Source organism: Bombina bombina, chromosome 2 (assembly GCF_027579735.1).
Source record: "Bombina bombina isolate aBomBom1 chromosome 2, aBomBom1.pri, whole genome shotgun sequence".
Classification (NCBI taxonomy): domain Eukaryota; kingdom Metazoa; phylum Chordata; class Amphibia; order Anura; family Bombinatoridae; genus Bombina; species Bombina bombina.
Genome location: NC_069500.1, coordinates 887748571 through 887765139, shown reverse-complemented (window position 1 = coordinate 887765139; position 16569 = coordinate 887748571). Strand labels below are relative to the sequence as shown.

Genomic DNA, 16569 nt, shown 5'->3' with positions numbered 1-16569 from the left:
TAGTACCTAATTCCTTTTTAATAGACTCGAATTGTGGGGAGAATAGGTCAGTTAACTTAGAAATCAACACTTGATGATCTATTGAAACCCCAACAGCCTCATTTAAACTATCAGAACTGGAATCAGTTATTCTACTTTTCTTATCTTTTGCTTTCACTGGCATTTTGGGTGAATTAATTTTCACCTGGGTGCAAAATTTTTCCATTAACAATCAGAAAAAAAAGAAGAAGAGAACGTGAAAAGAAAAAAAAAAATAAACAATAAACAACCAAAGAAAAAAACAAAAATACACACCTGTGAACAGTGTAAATGAATAATTTAGATATAATACAAAGTAGGGAAGCTATTACTGCTTCAATATTGCTCAACCAGACCTCAACTTGTGCCCATCTAAGGGGTAAGTGTTTTTTTTTTTTTTTTTTTTTTTAAGATATCGTGAAAAAAGAAAAAAAGAGCCAGTGATGTGTAAATAAGTAAGTCTGACCAGTTAATTAGTGTATTCCTGAGGTATATCTTATTCTCACTAGCCTAAATAAAAATATCAAGATATTGACTGTAACACAATCTCCTCTTTGCAGAAATTGTCAAGATTCAATTAAACTAATCATAGTCTAAGAAATCAATACAAAGAGCTCATGCCTATTATTATGACACAAATATGCAATTTAAATATATACTCTAAGTATAGTGACCTGCCAATTCAATTCTCAAGGATAGTACAAACTTAAATATACAAGCACAATATTCCAAGACTTATATATCACTATATAAAATACTGAACAGATCAGGGTTTGAGAGGCAGAAAAACAAATATGTAGAAAAGCGGCAAGAAAATATGCAGCTTTAAACAACCTGAAAAGGACCCCCTCCTACAGCAAATATAATAGGATTTGACACAATAAATATAGAGGGCCTATAGTTGTCCCACTGGAGCTTTTATATAAAGCCTGATAACTCCAGAAAGAAAAAAAGCTTGCACAGTGAGATGTTATATAGCCTAATGTCAATCTTTTCCCAGGTGATGTTTTTCAGTGTTAATGCTCAGTCCCCATGCAGGAATAAGAACGATGACAGTCTCAAACTAACCAGTTGGAAAAAGCAGCCATTACCACTTTTTAGATAACTCTCGAACATCAGAGTGTATTACTACTATACCCTAGGGGGCATTCTCACCCCACAACGGGTATTACAAAAGGGTCCTGTGTTACTCAGGAGATGAAATGAACCTCACCAAAGGACAAGATACTCAGCCGCAGCACTGCACCTGCTCCGCACTTCTCTCTCTGACCACGTTGAGGTATCTCGCAGCAGCAGGTCTTACAGGCAGGTATGACACTCTTCCTATTCTGGCGAGATGCCAGCGATCCGTTCCCAACCACCGGATTTTATGCGGCTCTTGAATTTAAGGCAGCGTCGTAGCCCTTCAGCCCTCTCAACTGCGGCAGATTACCGCACCATGCAAACCACTGAAGTGTATCAGGCTGGGGGACGGCCTCTGTAAGTTGCGCTATCTCGGGTGCTGGTGATATCTTAGCCAGGGCGGTAACTTGTAGATTCAGCTTAACAGTTCTATTAGGTTGCGGCTCTGGCGAACAAGCCGAGGATTCAGCCTCTGTGAACTTCCACCTGCGCTGGCGATAGACTAGCCCAGCTACCTAGGGTGCGACGGCACCGACAGCGGTAGTAGCGACAGGGGGTTTAGCAAGAAACAGGTTTCTGCTACTCCATCATGCACGCCATGCTCAGCGTGCTCTGGTTTCCACAGCTCCTCCCATCCGGAAGTCCAACCTTTGCCTTCCTAAATGACAAAATACTAAATAAGGTAGTCTAAATACATGGATAGCTTAAATATTGCATTTAATTTTGATCACTGTAACTATGTTGTTTCTAGTTATTATGAGCCTGAATGTTATTGCAACTTGTCAGCATTTGACTTGGGAATGCTGTACAAAACTGACTTGCACAGTGCAATTCAACAATCATCATGTGCAAAGAAAATAATGAAATAAAAAGGAATTTAGAAAGAAAAACACACTTGTTCTTATGGTAACATAGCAAAAATAGCTTAGGTGCTTCCATGAGTGATAATGAGAAACATAAGGCTTGAGATTGGCTAAAAGGTGTACCGTCAGCATACATTAATATCTCTGTTCACGTAAAGCTATCTATTTCTTATATAGTATTGGCTCTTTAGGAATTGATTTCCCTCAGTTGGATCCTGGCAGCTTTGGCTAGAATATATGTGCTCTAAATGTTGTAACTATGTGATTGGAGGAAATTGCTTTTCACAGAGATAATATTAAAAAGCAACCCGAGGGGGCATTTTTAAGAGACAAGGGGGCCGATTTATCATGTCCCGAATTGGCCCCAATGCAGCTGTTTCCACGCGAGCCTTCAGGCTCACCGGAAACAGGAGTTAAGAAGCAGCGGTCTTAAGACCGCTGCTCCTTAACTCATACGCCTCCTCTGAGGCTGCGGTCTGCAATCCGCCCGATCGTGTACGATCGGGTTGATTGACACCCCTGCTAGCGGCCAATTGGCCGCTAATCTGTAGGGGGCAGCATTAAACAAGCAGTTCACCAGAACTGCTAGTGCAATGTTAAATGCCGACAGCGTATGCTGTCGGCATTCAGCGATGTCCACCAGACATTGATAAATCGGCCCCAAGGTGTCTGGCAAAAAAGAAAGTAAAGAAATTAGGCAATGTACAAATAAGAACATATAAAGAGATTTAAAAGTGCAAAACAAAAATGCTCTAATATGTTAATGAATTTTATTATTGCACTAGCTCTTGTATATAACTATTGGGTCATTTATAATCTATTATCAAATTGCTCCTGAAATGTTTTTTGATTTCCAACAAAATTGATGATTTCAATGCAAAGGCCTTTTTGTGTGTGCCTACGTTATTAAACTCACTATCATGAAGACGCATTCCTGTTTAGTAGTTCTATAATATAGGCGCATGCACTTTGAAATGCACTGTTGTGACCGTGTTTGGATAAAGACTGCATGAAGGCAAGTCCTTTATAAAACCCGGTCAAAAATGCGTAATCTTATTTAAACATCTCCTAGGCAGACAAAATGTTGCAAGGGAGTGGGTTCACGCTTTACATCTTCAGTAATGATAAATCCAGTATAATAAGATATTATACTGTAAGTCCTTTCAATAGAAACCCATAGTCACCATCTTGTTTTAAGATCACACCTAAAAAGAAATGGTGCTTTGACAAACAATAAAAATAAACATTGTTAAAAACAACACTTGTCAAAGATTTAAAGTGACAATATAGCGATTAAAAATGGTGCCAAGATATAATTGACATTCAGAAGGTTAAGCAGTGGTGCCGATGGAAATTGAAAACGACTACCCGAAAATGGATTCTAATCACCGAGAACTTTTCAGCCATATAGAAAAAAGAGCTTTTACCGAGGATGAATATGGTTGTAGGAAAGAGATGAAACTGTTTGAAAGTATTTAAAATTATGATTTTTTTGGAAAAATATGCATCAGTTTACAGATTAGGAACATACTTCTTGTAAATACTCATGAATATGTTTATTTTACCTACTTTGCTGTTGCATGAACTCCTTCACTGATCAATCACTTTTTGTTGCATGGTCATGGTTCTATATTCTGTAGGAAGCAACCCCAGTCATAAATTAAAATGCATTAGAAAGTTTGTTTGTTTTTTTACCATATTTTATTTAAAAAAATATGGGAAATAAAATCCCTTTAAGAGTGTTTTATTTAATTGATTTCCTTCGCTTGAAACATATCAACATTTCCATAAAATATGCGTATGCTGTCGGCATTTATCGATGTGCAGCGGACATGATACGCTACATCGTATTATGTCCGCTCGCACTATAATAAATTGAACCCTTGGAATAGAAATTAAGTATTCAATTCACTGAATATTTGGTAAACCTAGGGGATTTTAAAAGGTTGAGATGTCAATTACTAAGATCGTTTTATTTATTTATTTATTTATTTATTTGTTAAATCCCAGGAATTTATATTTATTTATTTTTTTAAGCAATCAGCAATGTCAGAACATGGGCACTAGACAGAGAAGTTTTTCAGAATATTATGAGGAAGACAGCACAAGCAAGACACGAGGAACATCAAAACTTTCTCAGGAGGTAAATCTATTACTAGATAATCCATATTACTAAGGTGTGGTGAGGCTGCTATGTAAGCTTTTGGTAAGGTGAGCTTCAAAATACCCATACACGTTGCTATGACGACCTTTGTTCACTCATTTTGCAAATTCATATTAACTTCCTATTTTAAATTGGCTCCTGTTACAACATCTGTGCAGTGTGAGAGAATGTACATTATTTTTTTTTAGATTTTTTTTTTCCTAATGTTATGTGAAAATTGTTTACAAAATGTGGTGTCAATAGTGTGTAAGAATTTAAAATTAATCACAGGGTCTTACTACCAGCAGGCTTAAAGGGACAGTACAGTCAAAATTATACTTTAATGATTCAGATAGGGCATGCAATTTTAAACAACTTTCCAATTTACTTTTACCATCGTGGGCTCCATGTACGAAGCAGCGAAAGCTGCTCCGGAGCCTTTGCGGGGCAGGTTCGCATATGCGAGCCTGCTTCCCGCAATGTAAGAAGCAGCAGTCATTAGACCGCTGCTTCCTACAGCCTACGCCACCTCTTAGGTGGCGAAGCAAAATCACCGAGAGCACGCTCGCTCTCGGTGATTGACAGCCCCTTCAGTCGCGTGATTGGTCGCGCGATTGAAGGGGCGGGCATTACACACTCCGATGAGTGTGTAATGGTACGTACGGGCAAGCGGATCAATAGATCCGCTGCCCGTGTGTAGCGGAGGCGGGCGGACAGCTTCGCGAGTTAAGAAGCTGTCCGCCCGCCTCTTAATACATGGCGCCCCAAATCTGCTTTGTTCTCTTGGTATTCTTTGTTGAAAGCTAAACTAGGTAGGCTCAAACTGATATCTAAGCCGTTGAAGGCCACCTCTTATCTTAGTACATTTTAAAAGTTTTTCACTGCTAGACAGCACTAGTTCATGTGTGCCATATAGATAACATTGTGCTCACTCCCGTGAAGTTATTTATGAGTCCGCACTGATTGGCTAAAATGCAAGTCACAATAACTGAAATAAGGGGGCAGTCTGCAGAGGCTTAGATACAATGTAATCACAGAGGTAAAAAGTATATTAATATGACTGTGTTGGTTATGCAAAACTGGGAAATGGATAATAAAGGGATTATCTATCTTTTTAAACAATAAAAAAGTTCAAGTAGACTGTCCCTGTAAATCTCTAATAAGACCAGAAACATCCGTAGTGATGATGTTTCAAATATATTGAGCAGTTAGATATTAACATTGGGAGTTTCAAATGGTTACAATACATTGGTCATTATAAATAGTGATCTGTTAGGATTGATGAGTAGCCAATATTAAAGAAAAGCTGCTTAAAATAATTTCTCTGTACTTGATCCACAAATGTTTCATGTTGCATTTGAAAAAAAGTTCTTTAAATATATAAATTTTATTTCTCATATCAGAGAAACATTGGCAGTCATGTAGTGCTTGGGAGAGGAGTCTCAAAGTATATTATTTAAATATAAGATACTTAGGGGCCGATTTATTATAGTGTGGAAGAACATAATACGATGTAGCGTATCATGTCCGCCACACATCGATAAATGCTGACAGCATACGCTGTCGGCATTTATCATTGCACAAGCAGTTCTTGCGAACTGCTTGTGCAATGCTGCCCCCCTTGCAGATTTGCGGCTAGCAGGGGGTGTCAATCAGCCTGATCGTATAGGATCGTGGCAGATTGATGTCCGCAGCCTCAGAGCAGGCGGACAAGTTATGCAGCAGCACTCTTTAGACCGCTGCTTCATAACTGCTGTTTCCGGCGAGGCTGAAGGCTTGCGCGGGAACAGGGTCAACAAGCTCCATTCGGAGCTTGATAATTCGGTCCCTGTGTTGCTTATTCACATTCCAAACCTACAGAAGTTAAAGTGCTGGTAAACTCTCATCTTTATAAAATAAGATCCGGAATGTTAGTGATATTTTAGTTGGAGTTTAATTCATCAGTTGTAATGTTGTAATGTTGATGCACTATAACTTACTTTTTTCATATAGATATGAAATTCAAATACCTTGCTCTCTGCCACCCACTTCAAAAGTACATTTTCTGTGATGTAACGGTTTAAACTGTTCCCTATTGGGTGCCTTTTGCTGTAGCTAGAACGCTGATTGGACAACAATTCATACTGCTAGCTCTCAGAAAAATGTACTTTTGAAGTGGGCGGCAGAGCCCGGGGAATTAGAATTTCAACTCTATATTAAAAAGTAAGTTATAGCGCATATTCATTACATCTGATGAATTTAATTCCATCTAAAATATCACTAACAGTCCGGATCTGTTTTTATAAATGGGAGCGTTTACCATCACTTTAAATTGTCCTGATTGTATATTATTTGATCGTGGATTTTGTCTTAAGAACTTTCTTTTCATTGTAGTTCTGCTGTAAATATTTTTTTAATAAGCTTTTTGCATTATAAGGGGAAATCTAGTCACATATAATTATGCTGTGCACTTAAAGGGATAGAGCATACCATTTATAAAAAGATTCCAATTTATGTCTATTATCAAATTTGCTGCATTCCCATGATATTCTGTGTTGAAGAAATACCTAGGTAGGCATTTGGAGCACTACATTGCAGGAAATAGTGCTGCCCTCTAGTTTTCTTGCAAAATGGATAATGTTCTTGAAAAGCTGCTGCCATATTGTGCTCCAGCAATGGCCTGGCTCCTAAGCATTTTTCCCTGCTTTTCAACCAAAGATACCAAGAGAAGAAGAAAAATTAGCTCTATCTGAATCATGAAAGAAATAAATTGGGTTTCATATCCCTTTAATTAACCAAAGCTTACTAGTTATATATAAATTAATTACTAAACTTCTTGAATGTTTTACAATGAAGCAAAAGATGAAATATTAGATGGGATATAAGGAAATAAAAAAACCAACAACTAAAAAAATATATTTTTTATTTCTGATTTACATAGTGTATCTCTCTTGAAGAACCTTCCAGAAGACAAATTGATGAAGATAGCAGATTGCTTGGAAGTGGTGAGTTATAGTTTCATTTTAAGAACACTAAAAAATGTAATTAATTAAAAAACGAAATTTATGCTTACCTGATAAATGTACTTATTTTTTGACACAGTGAGCCCACGGATCAGCAATTACTGTTGGGGAATATCACTCCTGGCCAGCAGGAGGAGGCAAAGAGCACCACAGCAAAGCTGTTAAGTATCACTTCCCTTCCCACAACCCCCAGTCATTTGACCGAAGGAAAAGGAGAGAAAAGAAGTAACACAAGGTGCAGAGGTGCCTGAGGTTTATATAAACAAAACTGTCTGTTTCTTAAGATATGGTGAGTCCACAGATCAGCAATTACTGTTGGGAATCAATACCCAAGCTAGAGGACACAGATGATAAGGGAGGAACAAGAACCTTTCTCCTAAAAGAAGCCTCAGCCGAGACAAAAGTTTCAAATGTATAGAATTTATAAAAAGTGTGCAACGAAGACCAATTTGCAGCCTTACAGATCTGTTCGACAGAGGCCTCATTCTTGAAGGCCCAAGAGGAAGACACCACCCTGGTGGAATGAGCTGTAATTCTCTCAGGAGGCTGCTGTCCAGCAGTCTTGTATGCCAAACAAATAATACTTCTCAAACAGAGAGAAAGAGAAGTAGCAGTAGCTTTCTGACCCTTATGTTTACCAGAAAAACAAACTAACAATTCAGAAGACTGACGAAAGTCATTCGTAGCCTGCAGATAGAATTTAAGAGCCCGCACAATATCTAAGTTGTGCAACAGACGCTCTTTATGAGAAGAAGTATTAGGACAGAGAGAAGGAACAATTTCCTGATTAATATTATTGTCCGAAACAACCTTTGGAAGAAAACCAAACTTGGTACGGAGAACTGCCTTATCTGCATGAAATATGAGATAAGGAGAATCACACTGCAAAGTGGAGAGTTCAGAAACCCTGTGAGCAGAGAAAATAGCTAGCTTAGGTTTTATTTTACAGGTAAGTAAGTTGCAATCAGCCAATAGGATTGAGCTTTCATTATATTGGCTGATCCAATCAGCCAATAGGATTGAGCTTGCATTCTATTGGCTGATTGAAACAGCCAATAGAATGTGAGCTCAATCCTATTGGCTGATTGGATCAGCCAAAAGGATTAAAGCTCAATCCTATTGGCTGATTGGATCAGCCAATAGGATTTTTTCACCTTTAATTCCTATTGGCTGATAGAATTCTATCAGCCAATCATAATTTTAAGGGACGCCATCTTGGATGACGTACCTTAAAGGGAAACTTCATTCTTCATTGACCATCGGAAAAAGAGGATGCTCCATGCCGGATGTCTTGAAGATGGACCCGTTCTGCGCCGGATGGATGAAGATAAAAGATGCCGGATGGATGAAGACTTCTGGCCGATTCGATGAGGACTTCTGCCCGCTTGGATGAGGATGGATGTACGGTCTTCCAAAACTGTAAGTGGATCGTCAAGGGTTAGTGTTAGGTTTTTTTTAAGGGTTTTTTGGGTGGGTTTTATTTTTAGATTAGGGTTTGGGCAATGTAAAAGAGCTAAATGCCCTTTTAAGGGCAATGCCAATCATAATGCCCTTTTCAGGGCAATGGTTAGCTTAGGTTTATTTAGATGTTTGTATTTTTTTTTTTCAGGTAAAAGAGCTGATTTCTTTGGGGGCAATGCCCTGCAAAAGGCCCTCTAAAGGGCCATTGGCAGTTTAGTGTAGGCTAGGGTTTTTTTATTTTGGGGGGCTTTTTTTATTTTGATAGGGCTATTAGATTAGGAGTAATTCATTTTTTTATTTTGTGTAATTTAGTGTTTATTTTTTTTGTAATTTAGATAATTGTATTTTATTAATTTAATTTATTTAATTTTATTGTAATGTTAGGTGTTAGTGTAACTCAGGTTAGGTTTTATTTAACAGGTAACTTTGTATTTATTTTAACTAGGTAGTTAGTAAATAGTTAATAAAAATACAGTTAAAATAAATACAACTTACCTGTGAAATAAAAATAACACCTAAGTTAACTACAATGTAACTATTATATTCTAGCTAGCTTAGGGTTTACTTTACAGGTAAGTAAGTATTTATTTTTAAATAGGAATTATTTAGTTATTAATAGTAAGTTTTATTTAGAATTATTTTAATTATGTTAAAGTTAGGGGATGTTAGGGTTAGGGTTACGTTAGGGTTAGGGTTAGACTTGGGGTTACGTTAGGGGTTAATATATTTATTTAGTATTAGTGATGTGGGAGGCCAGAGGTTTAGTTAATAACTTTAGTATAGTGGTGGCAGCGACATTGGGGGCGGCAGATTAGGGGTTAATAAGTGTAGGTAGGTGGCGGTGATGTTGGGGACAGAAGATTAGGGTTAATAAATTTATGTAGGTGGGGGCGACATTGGGGGCAACAGATTAGAGGTTGATAAGTGTAATGTAGGTGGCGGTGATGTTAGGTGCAGCAGATTAGGGGTGTTTAGACTCAGGGTTTATGTTACGGTGTTAGGTTTAAACACACATTTTTTTCCCCCATAGACATCAATGGGGCTGCGTTACGAAGCTTTTCATTCCGCGATCGCAGGTGTTAGGCTTTTTTTTAGCCGGCTCTCTCTATTGATGCCTATGGGGAAATCGTGCACGAGCATGTCAAAACACTGCTTGTATTTGGGTGAGGTATGGAGCTCAACGCAACCATATCACCCGCACAAGCCGTTTTTTTGCAAACCTGTAATAGCAGCGCTATGAAAGGTGAGCGGTGAAAATAAAGTACAAGTAATTAGCGAGCCAGCCATAACGCAAAACTCGTAATCTGGCTGATTGTCTTTCTAGGATGACAAATCTCAGGAACTTGAGAAGATCCCGGATAATGGAAACAAGAAGATACACATCCTTCAGGTCTATGTTCGTCATGAGCAGACCCTCTTGAACCAAAGGAGAATTGATACTACTTTGAAGGAATGTACAACTTGAGTAAATACCTAGATCCCGTTCCCTGACTGGAACTGGAACTATCACTCCTAGAGAGGAACCCAGTTCAAGAAGCCTATTTACATTTGTGCTTGTCTCATGCTCTATAGAGACGTCAAAATGCAATTTTGGTTGCCTGCAAATCATGAATTAGACAACGCTATTTGTAACCCATCAGTGAAAGGGCACTCGCTGTGAGGAACACCTAGTGACAGCTGGATACTAACTCTTGATCTTCAACTTTGAAGGCAGCAAAGTTTACCACTAAGCCATCTATTCCACTTGACGAGTGGTAGAAAAGACCCATTTTCCACCCGTAATTTCAGAGGTTAATTCTGTGAGACCGGGGACATGTCTTGGTCAAATTGGATATTGACCCTGCATCTGCAGTATTAAAAGGCCTAGGCTGTGCTACTAAAACACAGGTAGGCTACTAAGCTGACCAAGATTTCAGCCACTTTGCCCCACGGGCTAGCACAATAAGTCTAAGTAGACAAGGCATCGCTAGATGATCAATTAACCTCCAACTGCTTATCCATGGATCCGCAAAGGAGCAGCTATCCTCCATAGGGATTGAAGTTCTCTGAGCCATGGTAGAAATGCTCCCTTCTACTTAAGGCATTGTGCATTTTTTTTTTTAATTTTTTAATTTTTTTTATTGAGGATGTACAAAGAATACAACAGATAGTAATAGTTGCAAATGCTACAATTTTAGACACAGTAACATTAAACGTGCATAAACAGGTTATATCAAAATTAGTAATGACAAAAATAAGTGATATGAGCTTCTGAATCCTCTATTTTTTAATGATAATAGCATATTGAGGTGACTACTGAGATGACCTCATGGGGGTCGTATGATCTTGGAAGAGAACCTAAATGGTAGTCACTAGAAAGGCCACACCTGGGCCTTATGTGGAGATAAAAATACAAAATGTATATAGGGGGAGGGGGAATAGTCAGCGGGCAAAGAGCCGCTATATAAAGAAAAGGGAGGGAGGGGGCGTGTCGGGCTAGGGATATATAGTATACTAAAGTTATGTGACAAGATAATATATGGCAGCTAGGTGACTTCTTAACCCACTTATTAGTGCACAGTGTATTAGCTGAAATATAGTATTGAGGGGACTCTAAGGGGATTATTCCAGAAATAAAACTAGGTAAAAGTTTGGAAGTGACAAGACTTAGATTTAGCATAGCCCCCATACACGGGAATATCAGAGCATATCAATGGGCGCAAGAACAAAAACATTTGGGATCATGAATATGCAATAGGCTACTCAACTATAGGGGAGCCATACCCAATCAAAGTGATATATACCAGGTAGAGTCCCCTACCTAGATAGTGCACGAAGGGAACTATAACTTTCTATAAACATTAAAGTACTGTAGACGTCTATAACGCTTATATGTTACTTAGAATTAGCTCAAACCAATAATGATATCCATTATATTAGCAAATACTAAACAGGGGTGAAACATGCAACAACAGTAATAAACCAGGCCTCCAAATGAAACCCAAATGAACATTGTAGACTATTACTTTAAAGCTCTCATTGGGGATGTCATGAGATTAGGTAGAGCGTGCTGTAGGTCAATGTTGTTATATAGAACTGGGATAATTATGCAAAACTTAATAGGTGTGTGTGGATAACCGTTGAAAGAATTTATAGCAATATATAAGATATATGAGCTGGGGCTACCGTATCTACCAGACTATTAATAGTGTGAGTCAGAGAGATGTTACTATGTCTGGAGGAACTACTATTGTAGAAGAATGACAAGTCATCAGGCCTAAATTGCCTAGAGATTTCAAGATTTACTATATAACACTCGAAGGTGTGAATACATATTATAAATATCTTACTAGAGCAGAATGACTACATCTATGAACCTGGGGGTATAAGTAACTGAAAACAAATATCTTTCTCTTTGTGCATTTTTGAGAAAGATAGTAAACCCCCCACTCAGCGACCTCTTATATGGAACTGAGCAAGCTTAATAATCTGAGGTCCCTAGGACACATTATAAACTTATATATAGCAAGTGAAAGGTACTTGTTGTTATCTGTCCTTTGCAGTAACACAAACAAATTATAACATATGTGGATAGATATATGGGAGAGACTATGTAAAAAGATAGAACCTAAGCAGCTAGCATACATGTAATATAAATATCCCCTCATACCATAGCAAATATATGAGTATTATCTAGTGCCTTCTGGGAATATAACAATATACAGGCTCCTGCTGCACAGATGAAAGCTGTCCTTAATTTTTTACAGTATCTAAGTCTGGCATAGCGCTATTAAGACCTACACTCTTGTAAAATAAAGGAGAAGGAACATAAATTGAGGAGTCATGAACCCCCACTCTACATTAACACAGTGTGACCACTCAGATGTTACTGGTGATATAGAGATAAATACAAAAAACTTGAGAATAAAATAAGAACAAACTGAGTGCCTCATGAGATGCTGCGTAGTCTAGCTACAGCATAGTAATAAAAAGTTTCATTTGCATACCTAACATAATGGCTACGGATAAACTGTTCAGATAACAATCATAAAATATACAACTGTATGACCCTCTGCCATAAGAAACATATGAGCATGAGTATATGAAGTAAGAGACATATATCACAACCTTAGATATATAACAGATAGTAATTAACTTTTATATTCATAACTGGAAGCTCTCCTGAATTAGTAGTTAACCAGGCGAACTGTGAAGCATTGCCTATAATATCAACCGTTCACCCGACACCTCTCTTCTGCAGTTGTGGAGATATAAATGTATGGTGCGGGTGGGCCAGCTGCCTGTCACGAGTGGGCCAAGAAAAGTCAAGCAAAGCCTCTCCGGCAAAGGTATGGCAAGGCATATGGCTAAAGGGGGTAAGAGTCTTGTAGTGTGAGGCGATCTGCACTTCCGTGCGGCGAGTGTGATGTAAGAAAGTCCCGAGTCTGATCTGCTTCTCAGGCTGTCGCTCGTCTCTGCTAAGGCCTTTCCCCAAATAGAGAACCGGTAAGTCCGTGGCAGATGTAGTAGCTGCCTGCGTCTCTGCAGTTTTATCGGAGTTGGGGAGACTGGTAATTTGGCAGGAGTTGTGCGATCCGGATCTTCTCTGCATTCCCCTATGATTTCCCAAGGGCAAAATGAGATCCTGTTCCTCCGGTATCTTTCTGGGTATCTTGTCAGCTGGGAGTCTGGATGAGGAGGGTGGCAAAACTAATCCGGGTTCTTCATGTTGCGTCTCAGTGACTCTCACTCTGAAACGGCTCAGCAGACCTAAGTCATCCTTGTCCCCTGGAGCTCCATCTGCGTAACAGGGATCATTAGCGCTCCAAAGAATCTGCCGCTCCAGGTCCTTAAATAGAAATTGGATCTGTACATAAAGATCATCTGCCATACTTAAGTAAAGTATGCGGTTAGTAGTAGGCGGTATAACAGAGTGGGACCACTAGAAACGAACAGTGGGCTGTCAGGAAGGCTTTGATGGGCCGATAATGTTAGGCCTCAATTTTTCTTTTTTTTTAAAAACAGGCCAGAGCAAGTTTTCTGTCCATAAGAGCATGATATTATTAGATTGAGTTAGCTCCGTGACTTCTGTCCCCGGGATATTATAGATCCTGCAGTTAGATGTGGCATAATGGCAGAGATAAGTAAAAGATTGTTAAATTAGGTTAAGAGCTACCATGAAGTACGTCTCTACCTGTCTGCAGCTTGGACACGCCCCCGGCATTGTGCATTTTAATGGAGTCAGAGACAGACAAATCCTATAAAGGACGGGAGATAGGGAGAAATATATCCCTAGCTTCTCCTATTTCTGTGAAAATTTCCATAGCATGTGTAGAAACACTTCCTCAAAGGAAGGAACATCATGGTAATGATAAGTTTACTAAACTTCCAAGGGTTGACAACGGCAGGGTTATCAATGTCGTCCAAGAAGCCAAAACCTCCTTTAACAATACACAAGGTTTTCAAGCATACATATGAAGGAGGTGACTTCAGCATCAGATGAAGGAATTATACTGTCCAAATCTGAGATTTCACCCTCAGAAACTACCGGCAAATCCTCCTCACCAGACTTAGGCAAGAGAGCAACTCGTGTAGCAGAAAGCGGATCAGAAACCTTACTATTTGAAATTTAAAATGTCCTCTTGCATTTTCCCTGTATGTAAGGAAAAAACAGATAAAGCCGCAGATAGCGCAGAGGATACCTGAACTGCAAAATCGGTGGGCAAATACACTCCTCGAGGAGATTGAGAGGAACCACAGAGCACTGTGACACCACAGAGGCTTGGGACGTTTCAGGAGGTAGCTGTGGCATTGCCTAAACAGCATCATCTTGGGAGACATGAGGCTCAGAATGCAACATCTGTATTACAGAAATGTACAGACAGTAGTTAAACTGACTAAATATTGTGAAAAACATGAGGCTCAAACACAAGGAATATCTTTATCTTTGAAATATTTATTCTAAATCAGAAGGACATAAAAGCTTATACAAAATAATTTGGTCCTTTGTAGCCTGGGTTAGCATCCCAGGAAGAAATAACTTTATTTTTGAAAGATATATACTGAATAAAAAGGGACATAAATGTTTATAGAAAAACGATTTGGTTCCACAAGTCTTGTGTTTCCCCTAGTCCAATACATGAACATATGCCCCATACAGATGTAAATTCCCAGTTAATACAGCCTCAACTTTGAGGGATTAAAAAGGAACATAGACATAAAAAAAAATGTTTCCACTCGGAAGACGTTATAAACTGTACCATACATTGAGAAAAAAAAATTCCCATTTGAGTCTCCACTTCTCTGAACACTTAGAGACCGGCAGAACAAGGATGCTGCTCCATTCTTGGCCGGAGAACGAGGCGGGGTCTATATGGATGAAACATGCCGCTCCGCTGTTCAAACAAGAAGGAGGCGGGACATACCATCGGCAAGATGAATGAAGCGCAAATAACTATTAACATCGCTCTTCATTCTGCCGAACAAAGTAGTTTTAACATCCATAATCCTGCTGCACGGATTTGCAGGGCTAGATAGAAAAAACACTGCTCCGCTTTTTGCAAGCGTAGAGAGTGAACTCCTGCCCCATAAGAGAAGCGCCTTAAAGTAAAAGAGCGCTCTTCCAACAAACTCCGCCATTAAAAAATTATACCGACCTAGAGGTTCTGAATAAAGAGATTAAAACTAAAATTACACCCTAAAAAGATCAAATACACTCAAGTGAGCTAACCAAAGGCAGATTAAGGAAATAGGGTAGATTAACCCATAATGAACTTCCAATAATCAGGCTCCTTTATTTTGAACCCGCAATATGGAGTTAACTCCTTCCTTGCCATGAAGGAGGTTAACCCCTAAGTCTCCAAAACCACATACCATATCTCTGAAGGATTCTTGTCCCACATTTGGTGCATAGATATTTAACCCCTTCAGTGCCCGGCTCCTAACCCCAGAAGACAAAAAGGCACTTACCTGCACATATAGCTGTCCGGCAGGAAGACAGCTCACCCGGCATGAGAGGAAGTCACTCCTCACAGAGACCTGTAGAAAAAAGAAAGGACAGAGTAAAACTACTCAGGCTTTCTATACAAGGGCAGCAACATGTTGGGTAAACGCAGTGAGGCCCACCCCACAAGTTCCTAATGGCTTAAAAGCCACCACTGCCCTACTGAAGAGACTAACGTGGAGTACAGCTAAACCCAATCTTGAAAAGAAAGATCAGAGCAAACCTTCTCTGGCTTTCAAAATAATAAAAACTTGATTGAAGCGAAATAAATCAAATATTCTTCAGACACCAAAACTTCACCTCCTCCTTGCACCGAAGGCAAAGAGAATGACTAGGGATTGTGGGAAGGGAAGTGATACTTTACAGTTTTGCTGTGGTGCTCTTTGCCTCCTCCTGCTGGCCTCACCATATCTTAGGAAAGAAAATTGCATTTAAAAAGTTATAAAGGCTTAAAGATATGAGGTCTCAGGTGTTACACAAAAAAGGCACACAAAGTGCGCAGATGTATTTATATATTTATATGTGCATATATGTATTTACAGACATATATACACATATAAATACATATACTCACCAGCCACTTTATTACGTACACCTTGCTAGTACTGGGTTAGACCCACTTTTGCCTTAAGAACTGCCATAATTCTTCATGACATAGATTAAACAAGGTGTCAAAAACTTTCCTCAGAGATTTTGGTCAATATTGACATGATAGCATCACGCAGTTGCTGCAGATTTGTCAGCTGCACATCCATGATGCAAATTTCCCGTTCCACCACATCCCAAAGGTGCTCTATTGGATTGAAATCTGATGACTGTGGAGGCCATTGAAGTACAGTGAACTCCCTGTCATGTTCAAGAAACCAGTTTGAGATGATTTGAGCTTTGTGACATGGTGCATTATCCTGCTGGAAGTAGCCATCAGAAGATGGGTACAGTGTAGTCATCAAGGGATGGACATGGCAGCAACAATACTCA

The 16569-nt window shown here is 39.1% G+C and overlaps 1 protein-coding gene across 1 annotated transcript in view; it reads left to right on the top strand.

Annotated features, from left to right (window-relative positions):
• Positions 1-16569, top strand: part of PRKG2 (protein kinase cGMP-dependent 2) — a 308690-nt gene that overhangs the window by 83736 nt on the left and 208385 nt on the right. Inside the window, exons 5-6 of the mRNA XM_053703230.1 lie at positions 4041-4146; positions 7067-7130. Of these exons, the coding sequence (XP_053559205.1) occupies positions 4041-4146; positions 7067-7130 (170 nt within the window). The remainder of the gene's footprint in view (positions 1-4040; positions 4147-7066; positions 7131-16569) is intronic.